General features: G+C 36.8%; 4 protein-coding genes across 5 annotated transcripts; 1 reads left to right on the top strand and 3 right to left on the bottom strand.

Moving 5' to 3' along the window:
* Positions 1 to 789: 789 nt before the first annotated feature.
* Positions 790 to 1,640, bottom strand: LOC111024833 (uncharacterized). Its single transcript, XM_022302629.2, has 2 exons — positions 1,250 to 1,640; positions 790 to 1,205 (listed from the first exon to the last, which is right to left on the bottom strand). The coding sequence occupies exons 1-2, from the start codon at positions 1,638 to 1,640 to the stop codon at positions 790 to 792; spliced, it is 807 nt and encodes a 268-aa protein (XP_022158321.2).
* A 131-nt stretch (positions 1,641 to 1,771) lies between these two features.
* Positions 1,772 to 2,689, bottom strand: LOC148212303 (uncharacterized). The gene has a single exon (XM_088122177.1). The coding sequence runs from the start codon at positions 2,687 to 2,689 to the stop codon at positions 1,772 to 1,774; it is 918 nt and encodes a 305-aa protein (XP_087978303.1).
* An 833-nt stretch (positions 2,690 to 3,522) lies between these two features.
* On the bottom strand, positions 3,523 to 4,771 carry LOC111024835 (uncharacterized). Its single transcript, XM_088122176.1, has 2 exons — positions 4,276 to 4,771; positions 3,523 to 3,941 (listed from the first exon to the last, which is right to left on the bottom strand). The coding sequence occupies exons 1-2, from the start codon at positions 4,769 to 4,771 to the stop codon at positions 3,523 to 3,525; spliced, it is 915 nt and encodes a 304-aa protein (XP_087978302.1).
* A 13,353-nt stretch (positions 4,772 to 18,124) lies between these two features.
* On the top strand, positions 18,125 to 20,714 carry LOC111024840 (UPSTREAM OF FLC protein (DUF966)). 2 transcript variants are annotated; one of them, XM_022302634.2, is made up of 4 exons: positions 18,125 to 18,538; positions 18,719 to 18,788; positions 18,876 to 19,700; positions 20,310 to 20,714. In XM_022302634.2, exons 1-4 carry the CDS (start codon positions 18,313 to 18,315, stop codon positions 20,497 to 20,499), a joined length of 1,311 nt encoding a protein of 436 aa, XP_022158326.1. In that variant the 5' UTR covers positions 18,125 to 18,312; the 3' UTR covers positions 20,500 to 20,714. The 2 variants fall into 2 exon arrangements, with proteins under 2 accessions (XP_022158326.1, XP_087977497.1); XM_088121371.1 differs by having other exon boundaries at positions 18,128 to 18,501.
* Positions 20,715 to 21,110: the final 396 nt, after the last annotated feature.

Raw genomic sequence — 21,110 nt, 5'->3', positions numbered from 1 at the left:
CTCGGGCTAGTGAGAGTGTGAGACCCTTTGTTCAAGTCCCGGAATCAGCACTTAAGAGAACACTCATCTACTTACCTTAAAGTCAAGAATGAGTGAATTCCATCTTGTGTAGTTATGTTCCCAGCTCCCCACTAGGTCTCGTCCCTAAAATGGTAGGCATATTAAGTCGACTCGAGCCACTCTCACCCATACAAATCAAAGGACGAGCTCTAACAGGCAGGAGTCCAGGATTGAGATCGAGTTACCTGGTCCTCCTATTGAAATATTAATCTACTAGTAATATACCGCGTGCAAGGCACGTTTTTTCTTTTTTTTTAATTAAATAGAATTATTTTTTTTAAATTATTGAGTTTAAATGTTGTGGTATTTTAATTTTATGTTTAAATATAATATAATATAATTAAATATATTTATTAACTTTTTCTTGTATATGGAACATTTTTATTTGACATATTGAACTTCTTAAATTTAATACCGGTCTATGTAATATAATTATGGTTTTTTATTTTTTATTAGAAGATTGTTTATAACTATTATTTTTAATTTATAATGAAATGTATGTTTATTGTACAAATATTCGTCAACATAAAAACAAATATATTGAAATACAATTATTATTTTGCTGTATAATATAACATTACTGGATAAACAAATAGATTTAGAGAGTCAAAACTTCTTTATATACAATGTTTTTTGTCAAATTTTCCTTTGATTCACCAACACCTTTGTTGTTGCCATAGAGATGCCTCTCGATAGTGCCACATATAGTTGCCCATGCGAAAAAACGTTTTAAGGAAGATAAACTCCTACGTTCGGTATTGTCTGTCCTTGAGCCTTATTAATAGTCATGGCACAGCATAGTCGTATCGGAAATTGCTTTCTCTTGAATTTGAACGGATATCCTTCATCATTTGCAGGACTCATAGGTATGCGTGGAAGGAAAACTTGTTTGCCAGCATTCTTTCCAACGGTGATTTCTGCATAAATGATATTTTTGCGAAATTCACGACAAACCATTCGTGTTCCATTACATAGACCATTAGCTGGGTCTAAATTCCTTAACAATATAACTGGACAATTTGCTTTCAACATCAACTTGTGCGGAGGAATACCATTAGGCAATAATGAGTTGAGGAATTCTTCTTGATAGTAATTATGTGTGTCGTCAATTGCCTCATCAAAACTCATGAATTCAAAAAATTTTCCTGGAAATAGTTCAATCATTTTCTCATTAATCTGATCAACATACTCATTTGTAGTTGATAGAATTGCCCATTTGTCATGTATTCTGATGAAGTTATTGCATTTTGTTCAAGATCAAGATAAACAACATTGAGTAACTTCATAATTGCATCTTCATCATTTTCACCTGTAATTGTAATATCGTCTGGGAGGCAAATATAATCATCTTCTACTGATGTTTCAGTTCCATTCCCAATCTTTAATAAATATTCTGCAAATTGACTGTCACTATGAGCTCTCATGTTTTTGGTCAGTTGCAATCTTTCCATTTGCTTCCAAATGGAAAAATTTTCATTAATCGTTTGTTGTCTCGTTGCTCGTGGGACAACTGGTAACACTTGTCGAAAATCTCCTCCAAATACAACAATCTTTCCAACAAATGGTTCTGTAGAATCCATTATGTCTCTAAAAGTTCTGTCGACTGCTTCTATTGTGGTTTTTTTGCCATTGGTGCCTCATCCCAAATAATAACCTTTGCTTGCCTAATTAATTCTGCTCTGTTACTCTGCTTAGAAATACTGCATATAGATTATTCAATTGCTTGTAGTGGTATATTAAATCTAGAATGAGTCGTTCGTCCTCCTGGCATAATTGAAGCAGCGACACCTGATGTTGATGTTGTAATGGCTATCATTCCTCTTGATCTTATAGTAGCTAGCAATGCACGATACAAAAATGTTTTTCGTGTGCCTCCAGGCCCATCTATAAAGAACACGCCACTTTTATTATTCATAATTCTCTGAACAATAATATCATATGCCAACTTTTGGTCTTCATTCAACTTTGATGAAGCTTGAATATCTTCGTCCGAGACTATAATTGATCTTTCATCCAATATATCTTTCGTATTACAATCATTTGCATCTATTTGCATGGGTTTGATTATTGGCAAGTCATACATCGTGATTTGTTTGCCCATTGACTTGAGGAATACTTTTATATCTCGCAAAGCATATTGCATATGATATTCCAAATTTGGTTGCTCGTCTTTTCTGTAATCTTCTAATAATACATGAGAATAATCTTCCCACAATTTCCTCACGTCAATAGGCTCACAATACACTAATAATGTTGCAAAAAGTCTTCGAAAAGCATTAGGCATCTCAAATGATACAGTTTCATCCAAACATTCTACTACACTTTGGTCAGAATCTAAGAGCCCAATTTCCTGTGCTGCTTCTTTAAATGTTGATAATCTTTTTCCATTAACAGTTAGCAAATACTCGAAAGATGTCGGCCCTCTAACATGGTTTAGTAACAATCGCAGGTAATATCTTTCTCCTTCTCTTGGATTTGCTCCTACAATGCGTGATACAACTACTCCTTTTTTTCTTTCCTTCCATATCCGTAGTTGTTTATCCCATACATAATGTTGAGGAAACTCTTTGTATAAAAACTTTCTGGCAGTTTCATACTTTTGACACATATAAAAGTATTCTGTTAGCATTGTCTTCGAGATATGATCCCAATGAATTAGTTTCTTCAAATTTTGATTTTCCCAATAAGAAACACATTGCATATTAGGGAGGTGAAGCTATAAGTTTATCACCGGAGGAGATATTTCATTCAGTCTAAAATCATATATTCTCCATAAGGCTTCTTGAGCTGATACTCATCTTGCATCTTGATAATCTCTTATTTGATCAATACTTGTATTATCACTATCATGTGATACATAAACTGTTGCTCGATCATGTCCTTTGTAAATATATTTGTACAAGTATTTAACTGCTTTTAGCCCATAACATATTTCTACATTGATGTGGCAGTTGTATCTCAAAAGTAGATAAGGATTATAAGGGACAACCCATCGATTATCAAAAGTCTTCTTTCTTACTGTTACCTTCAAAATTTTTAAAAGTGTAATATAATTAGGAAAAGCTAATACTATTAGACACTAAATGTAGAAACCTAATCCCTTATGTTATAAACAATTTAAAATAATTAGCAAAATAAACTATTATACTATTAAATATTAAATGTAGCAACTTAATCACTGTGATTTAGTATATCATAAACAATAAAAATGAATCAATAAATCAATAAGTAACTTATATTACTATAAATTATAAATACCTGTTTTCCATCGTCTCTCCTCTTATATATTGGGTATGCATCTTTTCCTTGCATTGTTTTCGATGTAAATTGCCTTGGATAACGAAATTTACATTTCCCATTGATCATGCACGAACATTTTTTGTTATCATCTCCGCATGGGCCATGAAGCATGTGTTTCACAACAACATTGTGAAGGGCAGAATTTGTTTGGCTATCTGGAATTTATGCACTAACGTAGTTGTCATACAGGTCAACATTTGTGATTTTGAAATCTTTTTTCAATATAATCAACATATGCATGTGTGGGAGACCACGTTTCTGAAATTCAATAACATATACAAAAGCTGCAACTTTTCCAAATATTTCTTTCTGCACAATTTGATTTTTAAGGTCCATCAATTTTCCTCTGAAAACTCTTGAAGTTAGATCTGGCCTATCTTGAGAAAGTTGTCCTTCTATTAATTCTTCTCTTATTTCTTTCCATTCGGTATTACATGTCATTGTTATGAAAAGATCAGGCTTCCCAAAATGTTGTACCAAGGTCATTGCATCTAGATAGCGACGACGCATATCTCGTGGCCCACCTATAAATGTCGAAGGAAGAACAACACGCTTCCCAACCTTGTCTCCTCTTGTTTCTCCTGCATTTACAACATCAACAATTCCTTGATACAACTCCGATCGAATGTGTGATTGTTGCTTTTTGTAGAAATCAAGTCTAGTTGTTTCAAGTTTTATGTACATATCAACAACATATTGTTGGAATAATCTTCCAACTAGAAGTAAAATTGATTGAGTGGATTCACGGATTTGTATCTTATAACAATAGTATTCCCTACACGAAATTGTGGAAGATCGACCTCTTGAAACTCGTGTGAAAGTTGTATAATAAATGGTTATATTACAAATAATATATCACTCATAATTTTAAAGTAGATATACGTTATTTAAATTGCAATGATAGATCGCACGAACCTTGATTTTCACTCTTCATGATATCCTCGATGTTGTTAAGTTGTCGAATATTGGATGTTCCTTCTATGGATATCAATCTATTGTCATCATTTTGCTTTACATTCCTTTTAATGTCTTGATGCCAGCGAGCCTCTCCATTTGGAAAAAGTAAAGGATATTGGAGTGAATCATAACAACTAAAATAATGTTGTATTCTGTGTCGTTTTCCAGAATGTGCATGCAACACAATGTCTCTTTTAAATGGAATGTTATTATCGTTTCCTTCAATACAAATAGCAGCTACTTGATCCACTCCAGGTAAGTTATAGATACGTTGATCAACTTGTACATCCGTAGCAAGATGTATGTGAGCATCTTCAATCGACGGGAGATCTTTTAGGCTTCTAAAAAACTGGCCATAGGGATTCTCTTTTAAAATTTCTACCAATGTTTCCGTAAGACGTTCATTCAACCCAACATCTTTTAATATTTCCATGCGATTTTTAATTTCATTCATGGTATCATAAAAATATAGTTGGAAGAATATTGGCTCTTCTTCTGGTAATAAACTTGGTAGGTCATGATATATTTGTCCTTGTACTTTAAATGTGTAAACTCCTTTATTCGAAGACGCTAGATCTCTATCTAAATTTACCCCAAACGATGTGAAAGAGAAAATACTATTATAAGCTCGAATATTCTTCCTGAATAAAATCCTTTCTTCACATTGTGATGTAAATAAATAATAAAGGTGGTTAGGTATTGCAGTTTCAGCAAGGTGCACCTATATAATAAAAAGAAATTTATAATTAAAAATTGTGGCTATGAAATACCATATTTAACAAAGTATTTTGTTTATAGAAACTCGTACTTGACCATTGAAGCAACAAAATGTTGGAGTCTCGTGCTCAAATTTTATTGCATTACAAAATGTACATGTTCGTAGCTTTTTAAGCTCATGTATAGGAGAATGAAATGGTTGTTCTAGAACTTCTGATTATGTTGAACAATATAAGATTTAACTCAATTAATACATTTAAATAACTTCAATGAATTTATTATTTAAATATATTAGTTTTGGAATATAATGTTAACTACATATTACCTTTGATCTCACTGCTTATTTTTTGAGTGGCTATACTAAAATAATTTCTTATTTTAGTAAGATGTTTGCTACTTTCTTTGTGCAGTCGTTTTTTTCTTGATTGTATTGACAATTCAATTGCCCTTCTTTTTTCTTCCTGAGAAAGTGTAGTGTATCGTTTCCTTTTGTATTATCATCCATACTACCTATTTACAAAATAATTTTAAAATAGTAAGCAAATTATGGAGATTAATAATGTATAAGATGAAAGTTTTTTAATTATTCACATCAAAACCAGGTAGTGATCCAATGTGACTTGTAAAAATAATAGATTTTAGAAAAAAAGAAGTGATAATATAAACTACATTGATTATTTTACAAAATATTTGCATTTAGGAATAATATAATTCTTGTTACAAAGAATAAAGCATGATTTGTTAGTTTACCTTTGCCTTAATTATGACTAATTCAATTTACTAATTGTTACTTAAAAATAGTTTTTAAAAAATAGAAAATCTCTTCTTATTTCTTCTTTCTTTTAATAATGTTAACACCTTAATTTGTTTTATTTCTTATTTAAAATTAAGATTTTTATTCCTATTCAACTATTTATTTAAATATATATAATATTTTTATAAAAATTATTATTTAGAAAAAAGAAAGGAAATTCTCAATGTTTAAGTGGTAAATTTAGGAATATTTATAGCAGATTAAATATAATCCAAATTAAATGATGGCATTTTTTAAGAAATTTAAAATTTAATATACATATATATATATGTGGCAAAAAGTCTCCTTTCATCCCTTATTTTGCATATTTTTTTCATAAAAGATTTTGATTTAATTGATATATATTTTTATACATTTAATGTAAAAATAAAACTATGAAGGACTTACCTTAAATACTGGTATTTTATTTATAAATAAATAAAGCATTTGAATGCGTAGGGTAAAAGTGGAAAAGAATTAAACATGGGAACAAAAAAAAACATTTTTTTCAATACAAAAAAAAACACTGAAAAAAACATTTGCATTTAAGATAGACCTGACTTCATATATCAATTTTTAATTAAGAATATTAATACTTTTAAATTAAAGAAAAAGGAAAAAAAATAATAATAAGGAAGTTAATTCTGGTGTAAACTGCAAGCATAAGTGATTTTTTTAATTCTTTTTTATCTAATAACTATCCTAACGAATTTCTACACAATAATTTTATTACAACCACCTATCTTTTGAGATACTTTTTTTTATTATTAAAATACAATATCACGAAAAAAAAATTACAAATAAAGTATATATATAGTTGTACTAAAAAGGTATGTATTAGTCGTGATATTTCCAATTTATTTGATCATATATTAAAATGAAATTAATACTCCCATCAGCAATTCTGTATGTTTTTTCCTTGTCTAGCTTTGTCGCGAATTTCTCAATCAAATAATTGAACAAAATAATTTGAATACTTTCTCCCTACAATTATATTTGAAACAAATTATAATCAATCACATTAAATAGAATGCAAATGAATTTAAAAAGATTCTTACCTCCTTATCAATAGCAATGAATTTTTGTATCTTGGTTGGATCTCCTTTTCTGCTTGGAAACTGTTTTTCAAGGAATTTTCTAACAATAGTTACGCTTGTCGACCACCCTGTTTGAAATAGGTTCAATTCCGATAGATCAGTAGTTGGCATCTCTGTCATCTAGCTGAAATTTGATAAACAAATTATTATGAAACTATAATAATAATAATAATTATTAAAAAACTAAATTAATTGAAAATTAATAACTTATCTAGAAGGATCAAAGTTTGTCTTTTCTCTATCAAGATACCGTAAATGGTAAGTGTTGGGACATTATTTATCTGCAAATGGAAAGCCAAACGGATTGTATTGAAATGTATAATAAATTTCTTTTAATTATGGAATTTTAATAAGCCAAACGTATTATGAAATTTTATTAAATCACAATAATGTTAAAACGTTTCCATATTTTTCACATTCCTTATGCATTTTAGTTGTATGGAAATTTAATAATTGATTTTAATGATTGTTAAATCACAAAATAATATTAAAACGTCTTTTCACATTCCTTATTAAGCATTGCATTTAATGGTTTTAATTGTATTGATCAATAATTAGACAACATTTAAGTGGGCGTTTTGTTCATATATAAATTAATAAATATTACATGGGTTGATAAAAGTAATTAATAAAAATTGTGAGGGCAAAATAGACCTAAAATGAAAAATTGAGAGGGCAAAATAGACCTAAAATGTTTTCTATGGATCCTGGCATTTTAATATAGTATAGATTAGCTAATGGTGTTACCGCTAAAAATTAATTATTTCGTGGTCTTTGTATAGGATACTCTCACTCGCATGTCTCCACACGAACGACCTGGATCAAGTCATTTGTAACTATTACAAAGTGAGTCGTATCCATAGTGTTACTAGGATAAGGTACCCAACCTTAGCCATATACTATAGATCCTTTAGGTTACTACTGGAACATTATCCACCTGTATATCGAATATATACTGTATATATACACTGTATATCAAATATATACACTGTATGTTAAATATATACTGTATATCTGTTATATACTGTTCTAGTTACATGATATAACCTTGGATGTTAGTTTATTGTTTTTGGGTCAATGCAATTATATCAATAACTACTTTATTGGATGAATATTTGTTTTACGTTTACAAACCACGAGTTTAGGGCATAAAACCCAACGGATCTTGATCGGCCTCGGGCTTGATGATGATCTTGATCGGCCTCGGACTTGATGATGATCTTGATCGGCTTTTGGTTTGATGATGATCTTGATCGGCCTCTAGCTTCATGATGATCTTGATCGGCCTCGGGCTGGACTTGATGATGATCTTGTTCGGCCTCGGGCTTGATGATGATCTTGATCGGATCGGCCTGGATGATGATCTTGATCGACCTCGGGTTGGATGATGATCTTCATCGACCTCTGGCTGAATGATGATCTTGATCGGCCTCTAGCTGGATGATGATCTTGATCGGCCTCTGACTGGATGATGTTCTTGATTGGCCTCTAGCTGGATGATGATCTTGATTGGCCTCTGGCTTGATGATGATCTTGATCTGCCTCGGGCTTGATGATCTTGATTGACTAGGCCTTATGGACTTGTTGATCTTGATCGTTGATGATGATCTTGATCTTCTTTGGCTTATCCTTGATCTCCATAGGGCAGAGAGATTTTAGTCCTATTTGTAGGATAGGATGGAGGAATTTGATCAAGGACGGATGATTTTGATCCTTTGGAGGATGAATGATTTTGATCCTTTGGAGGATGAATGATTTTGATCCTTTGGAGGATGAAGGATTTTGATCATTTGGACGATGAATTGGATGATGAATGAACCCCTCTATTTATAGGGTCTTTCATGGGCCATAAGTGGGCTTGGACCCATCTAAATATAAGTCCATTGCCACGTGGCACAATCTTATTCAGTCGGCTTATGTCACTAAATACACATGGCAATGGACCAATTTATATGTCACATGTGGTACAATTTTATTAGATCAACTTATGTCATCATATGGTTATAACATAATTTAATTGATCGAATTCAAATGCCCAAAATAATATGTGACATTATTTAATTGACCTCAATTCAATGACATATAATTTTGTCATTATAATTACATGGCAATTTTTGATTCCCCGAAATTTATCAGTCAACACATATCATTTCGAAGGAAACTAATTTTGACAATAACAAAAGTAATTTTTATAATGTCTAAATCTCTCTCAAAGACACTCTTAATAATAATAAATAAATAAAAGAATAATACTAGTTTAAAATTTCAAAGTGTTCTTTCTATTTCACCTTAATTTTACCTTAATTTTTTAGGAATTATTTTTATCATTTTTGTTTCTCTAACTTTAATTTTGTTTTTCTCTCTAAGTTTTTTTTTTTTAACCCTTCCTAAGTTTTTAGTATTTCTTAAGTTTATTTCTCTCTCTAAAATTTTTATCTCTCAATCTCCAAATTTTTGTCTCTAAAATCATTTAGATTGACTATTTAGTTATATATATTAGGTTTTTTTCGCATAATTATTTAATAAATAGTGTTAAATGAGCTTTCAAATAAGTAGATGAGAGCTACAAAATCATACTTTTTGTCCTGCTTTAAAATTTTGATTATGACTTAAAGCATTGGAATATGTAGCTAGCACCGTAACGGTGTATAATTTTTCTATCTGGATGGTTCAACACAACGATTAATGAGTTTTGCAAAAAATAAATAATAAATAAAAACAAAAAAAAGGTTTGAGATTGATGTACGAACTAATCTTTAGACCCTACCTAGTACAATGAATGCGGTTTACTAGCAGTATGGGAAGAGGGAAATATTTGTCTTCAAAATTCTTTTAGCATTATTTCACTACTCATCCCAACACGAAAATGATTAAAATATTGTAATTTTAAAATATAACTGTAAAAATATGGTAGTATTTAAAACTATTTATAATAATTATGTTAGTTTTGAACCTATATGTAAAACTCTGGTACTTCAAATTTTAACTTGTCTTGAAGTTGTGTGAATTTTATTTATCACGATTTTAGGATGTATTTAGATATTTGACCACCATTATTTGAATCCATTCTCTCTAAGTTTTTAGAGTTAACATTGGTGATTGACCACTAGATCATCCCAAAACATTTTTGGACTATAATACTCCTCGATTTTTGACTAATTATAAACAAATAAACTAAAACTAATTTTGAAAATATAAAATTAGTTTTCATTACTGAACTGCACACATGAAATTTGGGGTGACCTTCATGCAACACAACAATTATATAAAAAATTTTGGACTATAATACTCCTTTGGTTTTTGATTAATTACAAACAAATAAACTCAAACTAATTTTGAAAATATAAAATTAGTTTTCATTATTAATAATATTTAATATTATTTGTTGATGCGTGGATTATACTCTCCTGGTTCCTTCTGAGGTTCACACCAAACTTGATTATCAGGGAATCGAAGACCTGCAAAATCGAACAAAGCTAAATCTGTGTGACTCCTGTCACATGGGCTCCGATGCCTAAGTCAGTAAGGAGAGTAGATGAATAATAGAATTCCAGTGTAGAACTTGGTTTACCTTAGGGTTAGGTTGCATTGCTTATAGTCACTCGAAAGGTTCCAGAACCTTTGGTTAAGTGAGCCCTAGTTCATCGTTGAAAGGCCCAAGGTACATGGAGATCAGAAGAGGGCATTTGTCGGGCTCAGCACCGAGCACGGGTCGGGATCGAGCCATGCTCGGCTCGGTCCAGTTCCGCTAGTGGCTCCCTTGGTTCTCTTCTCTTTTGTTGGTCTGTAGTTTGTCGTTTTTTCTTTGTATAACAATTGCCTCTACTCTCAAGGGGATGCTTTTAATTTTGTCTTCATCTCCTTGGGAGTATGTTAATAGGAGTGTTGGAGCGCGTGAGTAAGAAGCGTTATCAGGGAGTAGTCAGATCGTACCTAACCTTTCACATTTTGCTAAATCCATGTCATAAAGGAAGGATCTTCTCGACTGTCATGCCTACCACCATTGTTGTGACTTGCCACGCTTTGATAGGTCTGTGATGGAGGAGGTCACGAGCTCCTCGAAGATTGTGCCGAGCATGTCTCAGCCTCGTGGTCAAAGACCATCAGTCCGAGCCAGTTGAGCTGTCCCATCATTGGAAGACCCATGACCGAAAAGATCACAGGCTCCTTGGGTACCGAGCCGAGCAGGCCTCAGACCAATGGTCAAAGACCACCAGACCGAGAGCTATGCTCCTATGTTGAAGGCTATTTAAACCTTTTTAATCCTTCCAGTGTCGATCATCCCTTCATCTAAGGTACATTTCTCTTTACTTTGCTTTTGTTGTGTTTCCTTACCACCATGGCATCTGATCTTAACTTCGAATAGACCTCTTCAGACGACGGGTCATCGTCGAACCCCTCTTCTGGGTCTCGGCCTTACCTTCCCTCTTGGGTAGATAATTTCACTCTTACGGCAAGGGACCTACGCCGTTTGTGTTTAAAATACCGCATTCCTGATTCGGTTAGCCTTCATCTTCCGAATCCGGGAGAAAGTATTGACAGGTCTTTCCCTGGAGAGGTTGTATTTTATGCAGCCATGTTTCAATTCGGTGTCCGTCTACAGTTGCCTCTATTTCTTCAAATTTTTTTAGCTTTCAATCAAGTAGCTCCTTCTCAAATTGTTCCCAACGGGTGGTCTACTTTGATTAGTTGTTTCATTTTGTTGTCCTGCCTCGAGGGTGAACAACCTCTAACCGCGACCAATTTTATGTCGCTCTATTTCCTCAAGCATAGGCCTGAGGATAATTTTCATTTTTATGTTACCTCTCGGAATAAGGTTCTTGTTATGGATCTTTCCTCAGTGAAGCACTGGAAGGACGAGTGGTTCCTTGTCGGCGGTGACTGGCTAGTTCGTGACGAGAGAGGATTACATTTTCCCGTCCCGACTGAGTGTAGGAAGCTAGGTAAGTAGATTCCCGAGCTCTATCAGGACTTTTCGTAGATCTTTATTCTGATATTTCTCCTCTGTTGACAATTCCTTGTAATTGTGAGCTCACTATCGAGGCATTTGACTTCTACCACACTGTTATCCAATGATCGAATACCGAGTGTTGGGGCCCGGATCTGGTTAAAGAACAGAATCTAGTAGACTTTTGCTTGGCCCCTCATCACCCCTTAGGTAATTGCTGAAAAATATTCCTAATTTTACGTGAGGGTCAATTTTCACTTTCACTCTTTTTGTAGAAATGTCGACACGGAGCGCCTCCTTATTTGGAAGAGAGCATCGCCAGAATGCTCGGAACTCAGGGGTCGGCTCTAGTTCGGCCTCAGACGTTGAGATGACTGATTTGACAGAGGAAGACCCCTCATCTCGACAGGCTCGGCCTCTAATGCCTTCCGTAGAACCTCGGCGCTCAGCTTCAAAGGACGTCTACCCCTTCTTCTTTTCGCGGTCATTCAGGGACCTCCTCCTATGCTTCAATTTTCCCTTTCTCTAGTCCGTACCATGCTGATGTCGACGGGGCAACTTACCTGGAGAGGGCGTTTAGCCTTTGGCAAGGGCTCGGAGAATCGTTGAGTGAGTCAGATTTTGGCTTGTCGAATCCTCAGAACAGCATCAACACATGCCTTAGCGACCTTCACCAGGTGAGCATTTGTAGTTTTAAGTACCTGCCGTAGCATTTTCACCTAGCGTCGGTTTCTGACTTTGGCAAGTTTTTAATCATCTGGTGGTGTTCTCGGGTCGAGTTGCTGATGAGATCAACCACCTTCGCTGTCATTATACCCCCCGAGAGGAGTTGGATCGGGCCCTCTCCTCCTTGGACCAGGCCAATAGCCTCATGGAGAACGCTCGACGTGAGTTGGAAATTGAGAAGAGAAAATCCCGAGATGAGCTTAACAACTTGCAGTGGAGGCTTGATGAGGCCAACGCTTGGCTCTCCAACTCTAAATTCTTGGCCGCGGAATTCAGGAAAACACATGAGTATGTTGATTTACAAAATGCTGCCATGGAGTGTGGTGTCTTCTGGTCTCTTGTCACCAAGTTTCTACTGAGCATTCCAACATTGACTACTTCTTTCTCCAGGAGCGCTTTAAAGTCGAGTGTGATGCCCCCGACGACCTAGATGATGATAATGATGAGTAGGAGGGTAGCGAGCCACTTTGTCTGTGTTGATCGCTTTTATGAACTAGCTGTTGTTATGTTGTTGTTTTGTCTTTTTTGTAGCTACCTTTGAAATTATCAATCAATTCTCTATTACCAAAAATTATTGGCTTACGGCTCTAACTCTGATGGAGCTAATTTTCGTTGCCTTTACTTCTCATAGGTTTCTAACCCTTTGGCTATGGCCAATGGTTTTGTACCTTTAGTTGCTGTCGTTTGGCTTTTGATTTTGCTCCATCTTATGTTTTAACCATGCTAGGTCAAGCGACCTGCTTCTGGTTTGGCCGTGCTCGAGATCTTTAATTGTTCTTTCCAATTCTTATCGATCGATGTAAATTGATGTACTATTAAGCCCCCTACTTGAGGAGTACACAAAAAAGTTGATAGGGAGTACTCAAGTATGTAGACAATGGATACTTTATTGATTCAAAACGTAAAACCAATAATCTTAATTTTCGTGGGATAAAAAACAAACGAAAGAGAAACAAAGAATCTTGAACCTATCCTATACTTTTTAGTTGAGTGAAGAAATCAATGGTCACCCGCAGTAGAAGCCTTGTCGCTGCCCTTCATAGAAGCGTAGTAGCACTCACGTGATACTTGTTGCTCTCCTTTGATCTCACCTATTCCACCAAGTGTTGGGAATTTCATAGATTGGTGGTATGTGGACAGTATTGCTTTGAGCATGTGCTTTGTTGGTCTTCCTAATATCGCATTATAGGAGGATGTATAGTCGACGACCAAAAAGTCTACTATTTTAGTGATGCTTTTTGGCCCGCTTCCGAACGTCGCCGGCAATTCTATTCTCTCTTCAGGGATGGCCCGTTCTCCTCCAAACCCTTCCAGCGGTGCCGGGTGTTGTGGGCATGCTTGTCCAGGGTGTGTTACCCATGGCCGCATGTCCAAACCATCCTCGCCACTCGTTTTACTTACATGTCTTTAAAGCTTTCTAGTGTAGTTTGTTTGTATCGGGTTGTTAGGGTTGTAGGTAGAATTTGGCCGAGCGGCTTTAGAACTAGGTGTGTATTGGTAAGATATGTAAGCACGCCAAATTTCAAGCCAATCAGAGTTCACACGGGGCCTTTAGGCCACCGAGTGACTCCTCGCCACTTTGCATGTCTATACCTGCCACACCAAAAATGCCTTATAATGTACCTTAGGGGGACCAAGTAGTCATCAAACCTCCCCCCGACCAAGTGTTGTATACTTTCTTGCAATCAAAGCTTTCTTGCATCAAATATTTACAATGCTTGTTTTAAAGATGTTTTCAACTGTTTTTCTCTCTCACATTTTCCAAAACCAATTTTCTCGTAAAACATGAGCAGAGGCTAGACCAACGACCGAGATTGCCCGCAACTTACAATTTTTCCCAGCTGACTTGCTCGTCTGAGCTAGAGCAAGTGCCGCACAATCACTCGAGCTATGATAAAAAGGTGTAACTGTGACACCGGGCTACTTTTAAGCACCTTCTCTCCTAGGTCCATCGTTTTGTAAGTTGTCAAGGAAATGATATCTGCCGAGCTGCCCCTATCTACCAAGATCCGATGCACCTTTTCATTGGCTATTTTCAGAGTCATAACCAGTGGATCGTTATGTGGGTAGAGGAGGTGAGTCGTCTCATCCTCTGAGAACTTGATTTTTGCCGGTTGTTCTGCAACAAATGCATGGTAGATCTCATGTTGTCTGAGGCTTGCGATGGTTTCTTGTATGCTCGTCTTTCTCGTTTTGCAAGATTCTCTCTCTACCGGACCTCCCATTATTGTTCGGATTTCTCAAGCGAGTGACTTACTATCGTTCTCACCATTTTGCATTGCTTTAGGATCCTCCACATATTCTTCGAGATATCCTCTTCAGATGAGTCCTTCCACTTCTTCTCCGAGATCAAAGGAATCCTGAGTAGCATGGCCGTGGTCTCGATGGAAAAGGTAATATCGTCCTTTGCTTCTTTTACTTGGAGGTGCTTTCATCCTCTCTGGCCATTTGAGCAACCTTTGGTCTTTGATCTCCATCAGCACTTGCTCGAGTGGGACTGTAGTTGAGGTATACTTCTCAAACTTCCGGGGTAGATCCTTTTGGCTAGTCTGATATCTTTTCTTCCATCTCGACGACTGTGGATTATCTTCAGATCTCTCCCTCTTCTAATCGCATCGTTTTCCCTCTGACTATTTCTTCGAGTGGAAGAACTCTCTGGCACTTATATATTTCTCGGCTGGGGTCAGCACCTCCGAGAAGGTGCTCGACATCTTTTTCCCAAAAGAGAACGATAGGTGTTCATCCCTGATGCCAGACATGAAAGCTAGTAGAGACACTGCATCCGTGAGACCCTCAACATGTAATTTCTCTTCATTAAACCGAGCCACATAGTCGTGAAGGCTTTCCGTTGCTCTTTGTTTAATGGTCAGAAGATAAGCCACGGGTCGGCTTCGGCTTCGGCTTCGTCCTCCTACGAACTGGGTCACAAATGCCCTAGCCAGGCTCTTTTAAAGCTCGAGATCAAACCTCGCTTCAATTGTCGAAACCATACTATGGCCGACCTATTCAAAGTTGTCGAGAACACCCGACATCTGATCGTCTCTGACACCCCGTATATCCATCCATTCTCGGTAAGCGTCAAGGTGGTCTACTAGGTCAGCCGACCCGTCAAATTGTTTCACCGTTGGTAGTTTGAATTTTGGGGGGACCTTCTCTCTCATGATTTCTTATGTAAGCGGTGAGTCGGCTTGATCCAGCAGCTCTTCAAGATTGAACCCTTTTTCTTTTTTACTTTGCGATCTACCGGTTTGTCTTTGTCGAGGTCTATGGGCTCAACATTTTGTTTATCTTGGTTGCTCTTGCCCCCATCCAGTACTGAGGATTTCTTTCGCTTTTTGTCCTTGTGTTGGCCTTGGGAATCGAAAATCCGAGTTCGTCGCTTGATGTTTCCTCCTAACCTCAGCCTGCTTCCTACACTTTTTGTTGATTCTTCAGCCTCACTTTTTACTAGGCCTTTTCCCTTTCGGGGGTTTCTGACGAGGGGTACCTCGCCGGCCTCTCGTCGTTCTAGTTGTTGAAGTAGCTGGAACTGATTTTGGAGCTGTTTAGGAGCTGTTATTGTAGGCACCTCAAGTGGCCCTTCTTGGCGCTCCAGGTTTTGTCGATTCACCTCATCCTCAAGTTCCCCTATCTGGAGGTCATCCAAGTTTAACTTCCTCCTTACATGGCAGTCATTGTCAGAGTGTCGTGGACTTCTTTCCGGCGTCATTGCTGTTCGACTGTACGTCTTGTTTCTCTTCCCCATAGATGGCGCCAATTGTTGATGCGTGGATTATGCTCTCCCGGTTCCTTCTAAGGTTCGCACCAAACTTGATTATCAGGGAATCGAAGACCTGCAAAATCAAACAAAGCTAAATCGGTGTGACTCCTATCACACGGGCTCTGATGCCTAAGTCAGCAAGGAGAGTAGATGAATAATAGAATTCCAGTGTAGAACTTGGCTTACCTTAGAGTTAGGTTGCATGGCCTATTTATAGTAGCTCGGAAGGTTCCAGAACGTTTGGTTAAGTGAGCCTTAGTTCATCGTTGCAAGGCGCAAGGTACATAGAGATCAGAAGAGGACATTTATCGAACTCCGCAATGGACCGAGCCCGGGTCGGAACCGAGCTGTGCTCAGCTCGGTCCAGTTCCGTCAGTGGCTCCCTTGGTTTGCCGTTTGACGTTTTTTTTTTGTATAACATTATTTATCTCTTTCAAGAATTTTATCTCTTATATATTTTTATTAATATTTTTCCAAACTTTTATCTCCATTCAAATTTTGCATTTAATTATAACCTTTTCTTCTTTTCCGTAAATATATCTCCAATTTTTTTCTATCCAATTTTTTTCTTTTAATTAATTTATTTTCAAATACATCTTGAAATTTTTTGTCTAAATTTTTTTCTTACTACAATTTTTCTCTTTTTAATAATTCTTAATAACTCTTTCTCTAACATGTGTTTTACTCAACTTTACTCTCTTTATCTAAAATTTTCTTGGTTTGTCTATAATTTTTCACTAACTCATTTTTTCTATAAATATTTTTCTTTCTCTATAAAATTTATTTTAATTTTTTTTATATCTCTAAAATTTTATTTTCATGTCTCTACATTAAGGATGCCCGTAGGGCCGAATCCCCCTCTAAGGTCAAGGAGTGCATTTCTTCCCAATGCTATTCTATTTTTTAAAATAATCAATATTTAGTTTATTAAATATTTTACTAATTATTTATAATAGAAATAATAAATTTCACTAAAATATAGAATAATTTATATGTATTTATTACTCTATTTTATTTTTAAATTCTAAAAATAATAAAAATTAATTAACTAAGCGTTAATTTTCTTGTCCAGATCTCCATCCGAAACAAGGATTTCACAACCTAGACCTCAATTTTGGAAGTCAAGAATAATGTAGAGATGAAGACTAAAAATTTATGTGAGGACAATGATAGAAAGTGCATCACCAACTCTTACCGCAGTCCATTGTCATCTCTATTTTCTTTCTCTCACACATCTCTTCAACTCTCTAAACTTTCTAAAATTAAAAAACAAAAAATGGTCATCCAACATGTTGATATTTTTTTAAATAAAAAACAGTTATCAAATATTTTTATTTTTTAAAATAGAAAATTAAAAGTAGAAAACAGAAAAATAAAAAACTAAGAATCCTTAGCAATCTAAAAAAATATATTATTTTGAGGTACTCCGAAGTCGTCCTAGTCTAGTCTCCTACCCCAGGTGCTTAGCCTTACTTTTTCCCCTGAATTTCTTCCCACTCTTATCAGTTGTTGAATATCTATTTCACGGGATCCATCCATCCGTCCATCCCAAGCTCAAATCGAAATAAAATTATAATATTTAATTAATCTGTTGTTTTGTTTTTGGAGAAATGGGCGTGGCACGTGAGTACAAAGGACGGTGGTTTGAAACCGAGATTTGATTTCTGAAACGCTAAAAATAAAATTTTAAAAATTAAAAATCATGACGTACTCGGAACAAACGCCGTTTCATTTCAACCCCTGAAATCAAAACGGCCCTCTTTTGTTCTCTAGCTGTTGTCTGCCGTATCTCATCTCAATTCTCCATCCATTTTTTGAATTCTCTCTCTCTTTCTCTTCCCCCGTTTTCCTTTTCACAGTTCACACTCCACTTGTGTCGTGTTCCTCTGCCCTGTTTCCAAATTCCCTCTATAAAACTCCAAAACTTTCACATTTTCCTTCCAAGGTGGGATTAATGGCGGTGGCTTCCAGAGGGAAACTCAGCGACCTTCAAATCCCCAAGTTATGGAAGGACAGAGACGCCACCAGTCCCGACCGGACCATCGTCTGGACCGAACCCAAGCTTCGCACCTCCGACAGGAAGCTTCCCGTCGTTTACTATCTCTCCAGAAATGGCCACCTCGAGCACCCTCATTTCATGGAGGTCCCTCTTTCCTCTTCCGAAGGCCTCTATCTCAGAGGTTCTTTTCTATTCTAATGGCGGATTTTCCTTAAAAGTCTTTTTTCAAACCTTTCTGCTTCGTTTTTCCGCTTTTTTTGACTTTGACTCCCCCAAAAAATAGTTCACTGCCTCTGTTTGGTTGCCGAGAAAAGGCTCCAGAAAACGAAAAATTTAATTGAGACAATTTTCTGTTGCGCAGATGTAATCAACCGCCTGAATCTGCTTCGAGGGAAGGGTATGACGAGCATGTACTCGTGGTCTTCGAAAAGGTAAGTTTAATAATGGCGGTTTTCGTTTTTCGGTTCATTGAGTGAATTTTGCATCTGATTGGTTTAGGGTTTTGAATCGGTTCTCAGGAGCTATAAGAATGGGTTCGTGTGGCACGACTTGTCTGAGAACGATTTCATTTACCCGTTGCATGGTAAAGAGTATGTGCTGAAAGGCTCGGAGATTCTTCATTCTTCTTCGGGCAGCCAGGTCCAAGGCTCGGAATCTTCTAGATCTCTACGGCCGCCGGAGGAATCCGATTTCCCGATCCTCTCTCGCCGCCGCAACCAGTCCTGGAGCTCCGTCGACTTCCACGAGTACAAAGTCTACAAGACCGATTCGAGCTCCGACTCGTCCGCAAAAGCCGCCGCCGCCGATGCTTCGACTCAGACCGACGAGAAGCGGCGGAGGCGGCGGGCGGCGAGGGAAGAAGAGAAGGAAGAGAAGGAAACAGAGGAATTGATGAACCCTACGCCAAGTACGGAGCTCAGCCGGGAAGAAATATCTCCTCCGCCGTCAGATTCGAGCCCGGAGACGCTGGAATCTCTGATGAAAGCCGACGGCCGTTTGATCATTTCCGAGAGCGCAAACGGAGACCAGCCGAATCGGACGGCGGAGAGCTTCCCGAGCGGGAGGATGAAGGCGTCCGCAGTTCTGATGCAGTTGATCTCGTGCGGATCGATCTCGTTTAAGGACTGTGGAGCAACATCAATGGAGGATCAAGAATTTTCTCTGGTGGGTAAATCCAGAGCGGCCCGCGGAAAAGAAACAGCAGGGACATCGGCGGAAATAGTGGGTTTCTCAGGGGTAAGATTGGAAGATAAAGAATACTTCAGCGGGAGCCTGATCGAGACCCAGAAAGCGAAGGAGGCTCCTGCGGCTCTGAAGAGGTCATCTTCTTACAATGCCGACAGGTAAGGTTTCTCTGTGTTCTTACTTTTCGCAGATTTCGAGTCAGAAAAATTTTTGATTCTCTGCTTGGGCCACCATTGGATTTGGCTCTAAGATTCGTATGGAATCGGGAAAGGAAAAAAAAAGTAGATTAAAATCAACATTCATTTTGTTTGTTGCGCAGCTATAGATAATTGAGGAGTGTACTGTTTTGAACTGTTTGTTTCCTAATCTAGCAAAACAGGAACTGTAAATTGCCCACTTTCCTGCTTCAATCACTCCATTTCACTCCATTCCATTCATTTTTCTGTTCGACTGGCTATGCATGATTTGAAATTTTTGAGAATGCCCTCAATCTGTTTGTTTTTATGTCCAAGCAGGATTTGGCCATTTTAGACTGTTTTTATTCTCATTTGTTGTTTGAGATTGCTTTCCATCTGTTTGTTTAAATGTCAAAAGGAAGAATCCTTCGTTATTTGAGATTGCCTTCCATATGGGCTATATATATATATCCATTGTTTTCCTCAATCACTCTGTTTTGCTGCTTGCTAGTCCCAAAAACCTCATTTTTCAAAAGACTGTTTGATATTTAGAAATCTCTGAAATGAAATGAATGCACATTTGAATTTCAGGGCCTCACAGCTGCAACTGTCGGAGAAAGAGATAGACGGAGATGCAGCCCGCTCGAAATGCATACCAAGAAAGCACAAGGCATCGTCCCATCCGACTGCGATGAAGGAGACTAATATCCTTGACGATGGTCCTTCTATCAACTTAGTCAGCAACATCCAACATGGAAGCAAAAGAGTGGAGCAACAATGAGAGAGAGAGAGAGATTATTAGGATATCCATCAGTCAACTAAGAAATCCGACACAGAGCTCTCTAATCTTAAACTCATCAATCAATCAAACAAGAGAAAAGAAAGAAACATGTTTGAGATTTGAATAGGAATGGTGTTGGTGTGGAGGGAAGTCCAGATGGTGGGTACTTGTGATGGAATTTTAGGCATTAATCTCGAATTTGACAATTGACAACATTTTTCTTCTTCTTTTTTTTTTTGACTAAAAAGTGAAAACTTATGGACTTTGAAGTATAGAAAGGTAGGGTCACGGGTGACGACTCACGAGTAGAGGCGTCGGCACTGGAAAGCCGACACTTACCTTATTGAAAAGAAGACGTGACTTGTGAAATTGGCATTCGAATTTTTACTTTTGGCTCCCGCCCCCACAACTGCTAATTTTGCAGAAAATATCGCTGAAATAGAATAGTCGTGGAGTCGAGGGACTGCAACGCCAGTTTCTTCTCCCATTTCTGGCTCCACTATCGAGGCTCTTTTTATTTTTAAACTTTTCCGACATAAATAGACTAGGTTAAATCACATCACCACCTATCCTAGCCTTATGATTTCATAATTTTAATCTCGTATGATATG

This window comes from Momordica charantia (assembly GCF_013281855.1).
Source record: "Momordica charantia cultivar OHB3-1 chromosome 3 unlocalized genomic scaffold, Mcharantia_2.0 BLBB01000003.1, whole genome shotgun sequence".
Taxonomy (NCBI): domain Eukaryota; kingdom Viridiplantae; phylum Streptophyta; class Magnoliopsida; order Cucurbitales; family Cucurbitaceae; genus Momordica; species Momordica charantia.
This window is presented reverse-complemented; position numbering and strand designations above follow the sequence as displayed.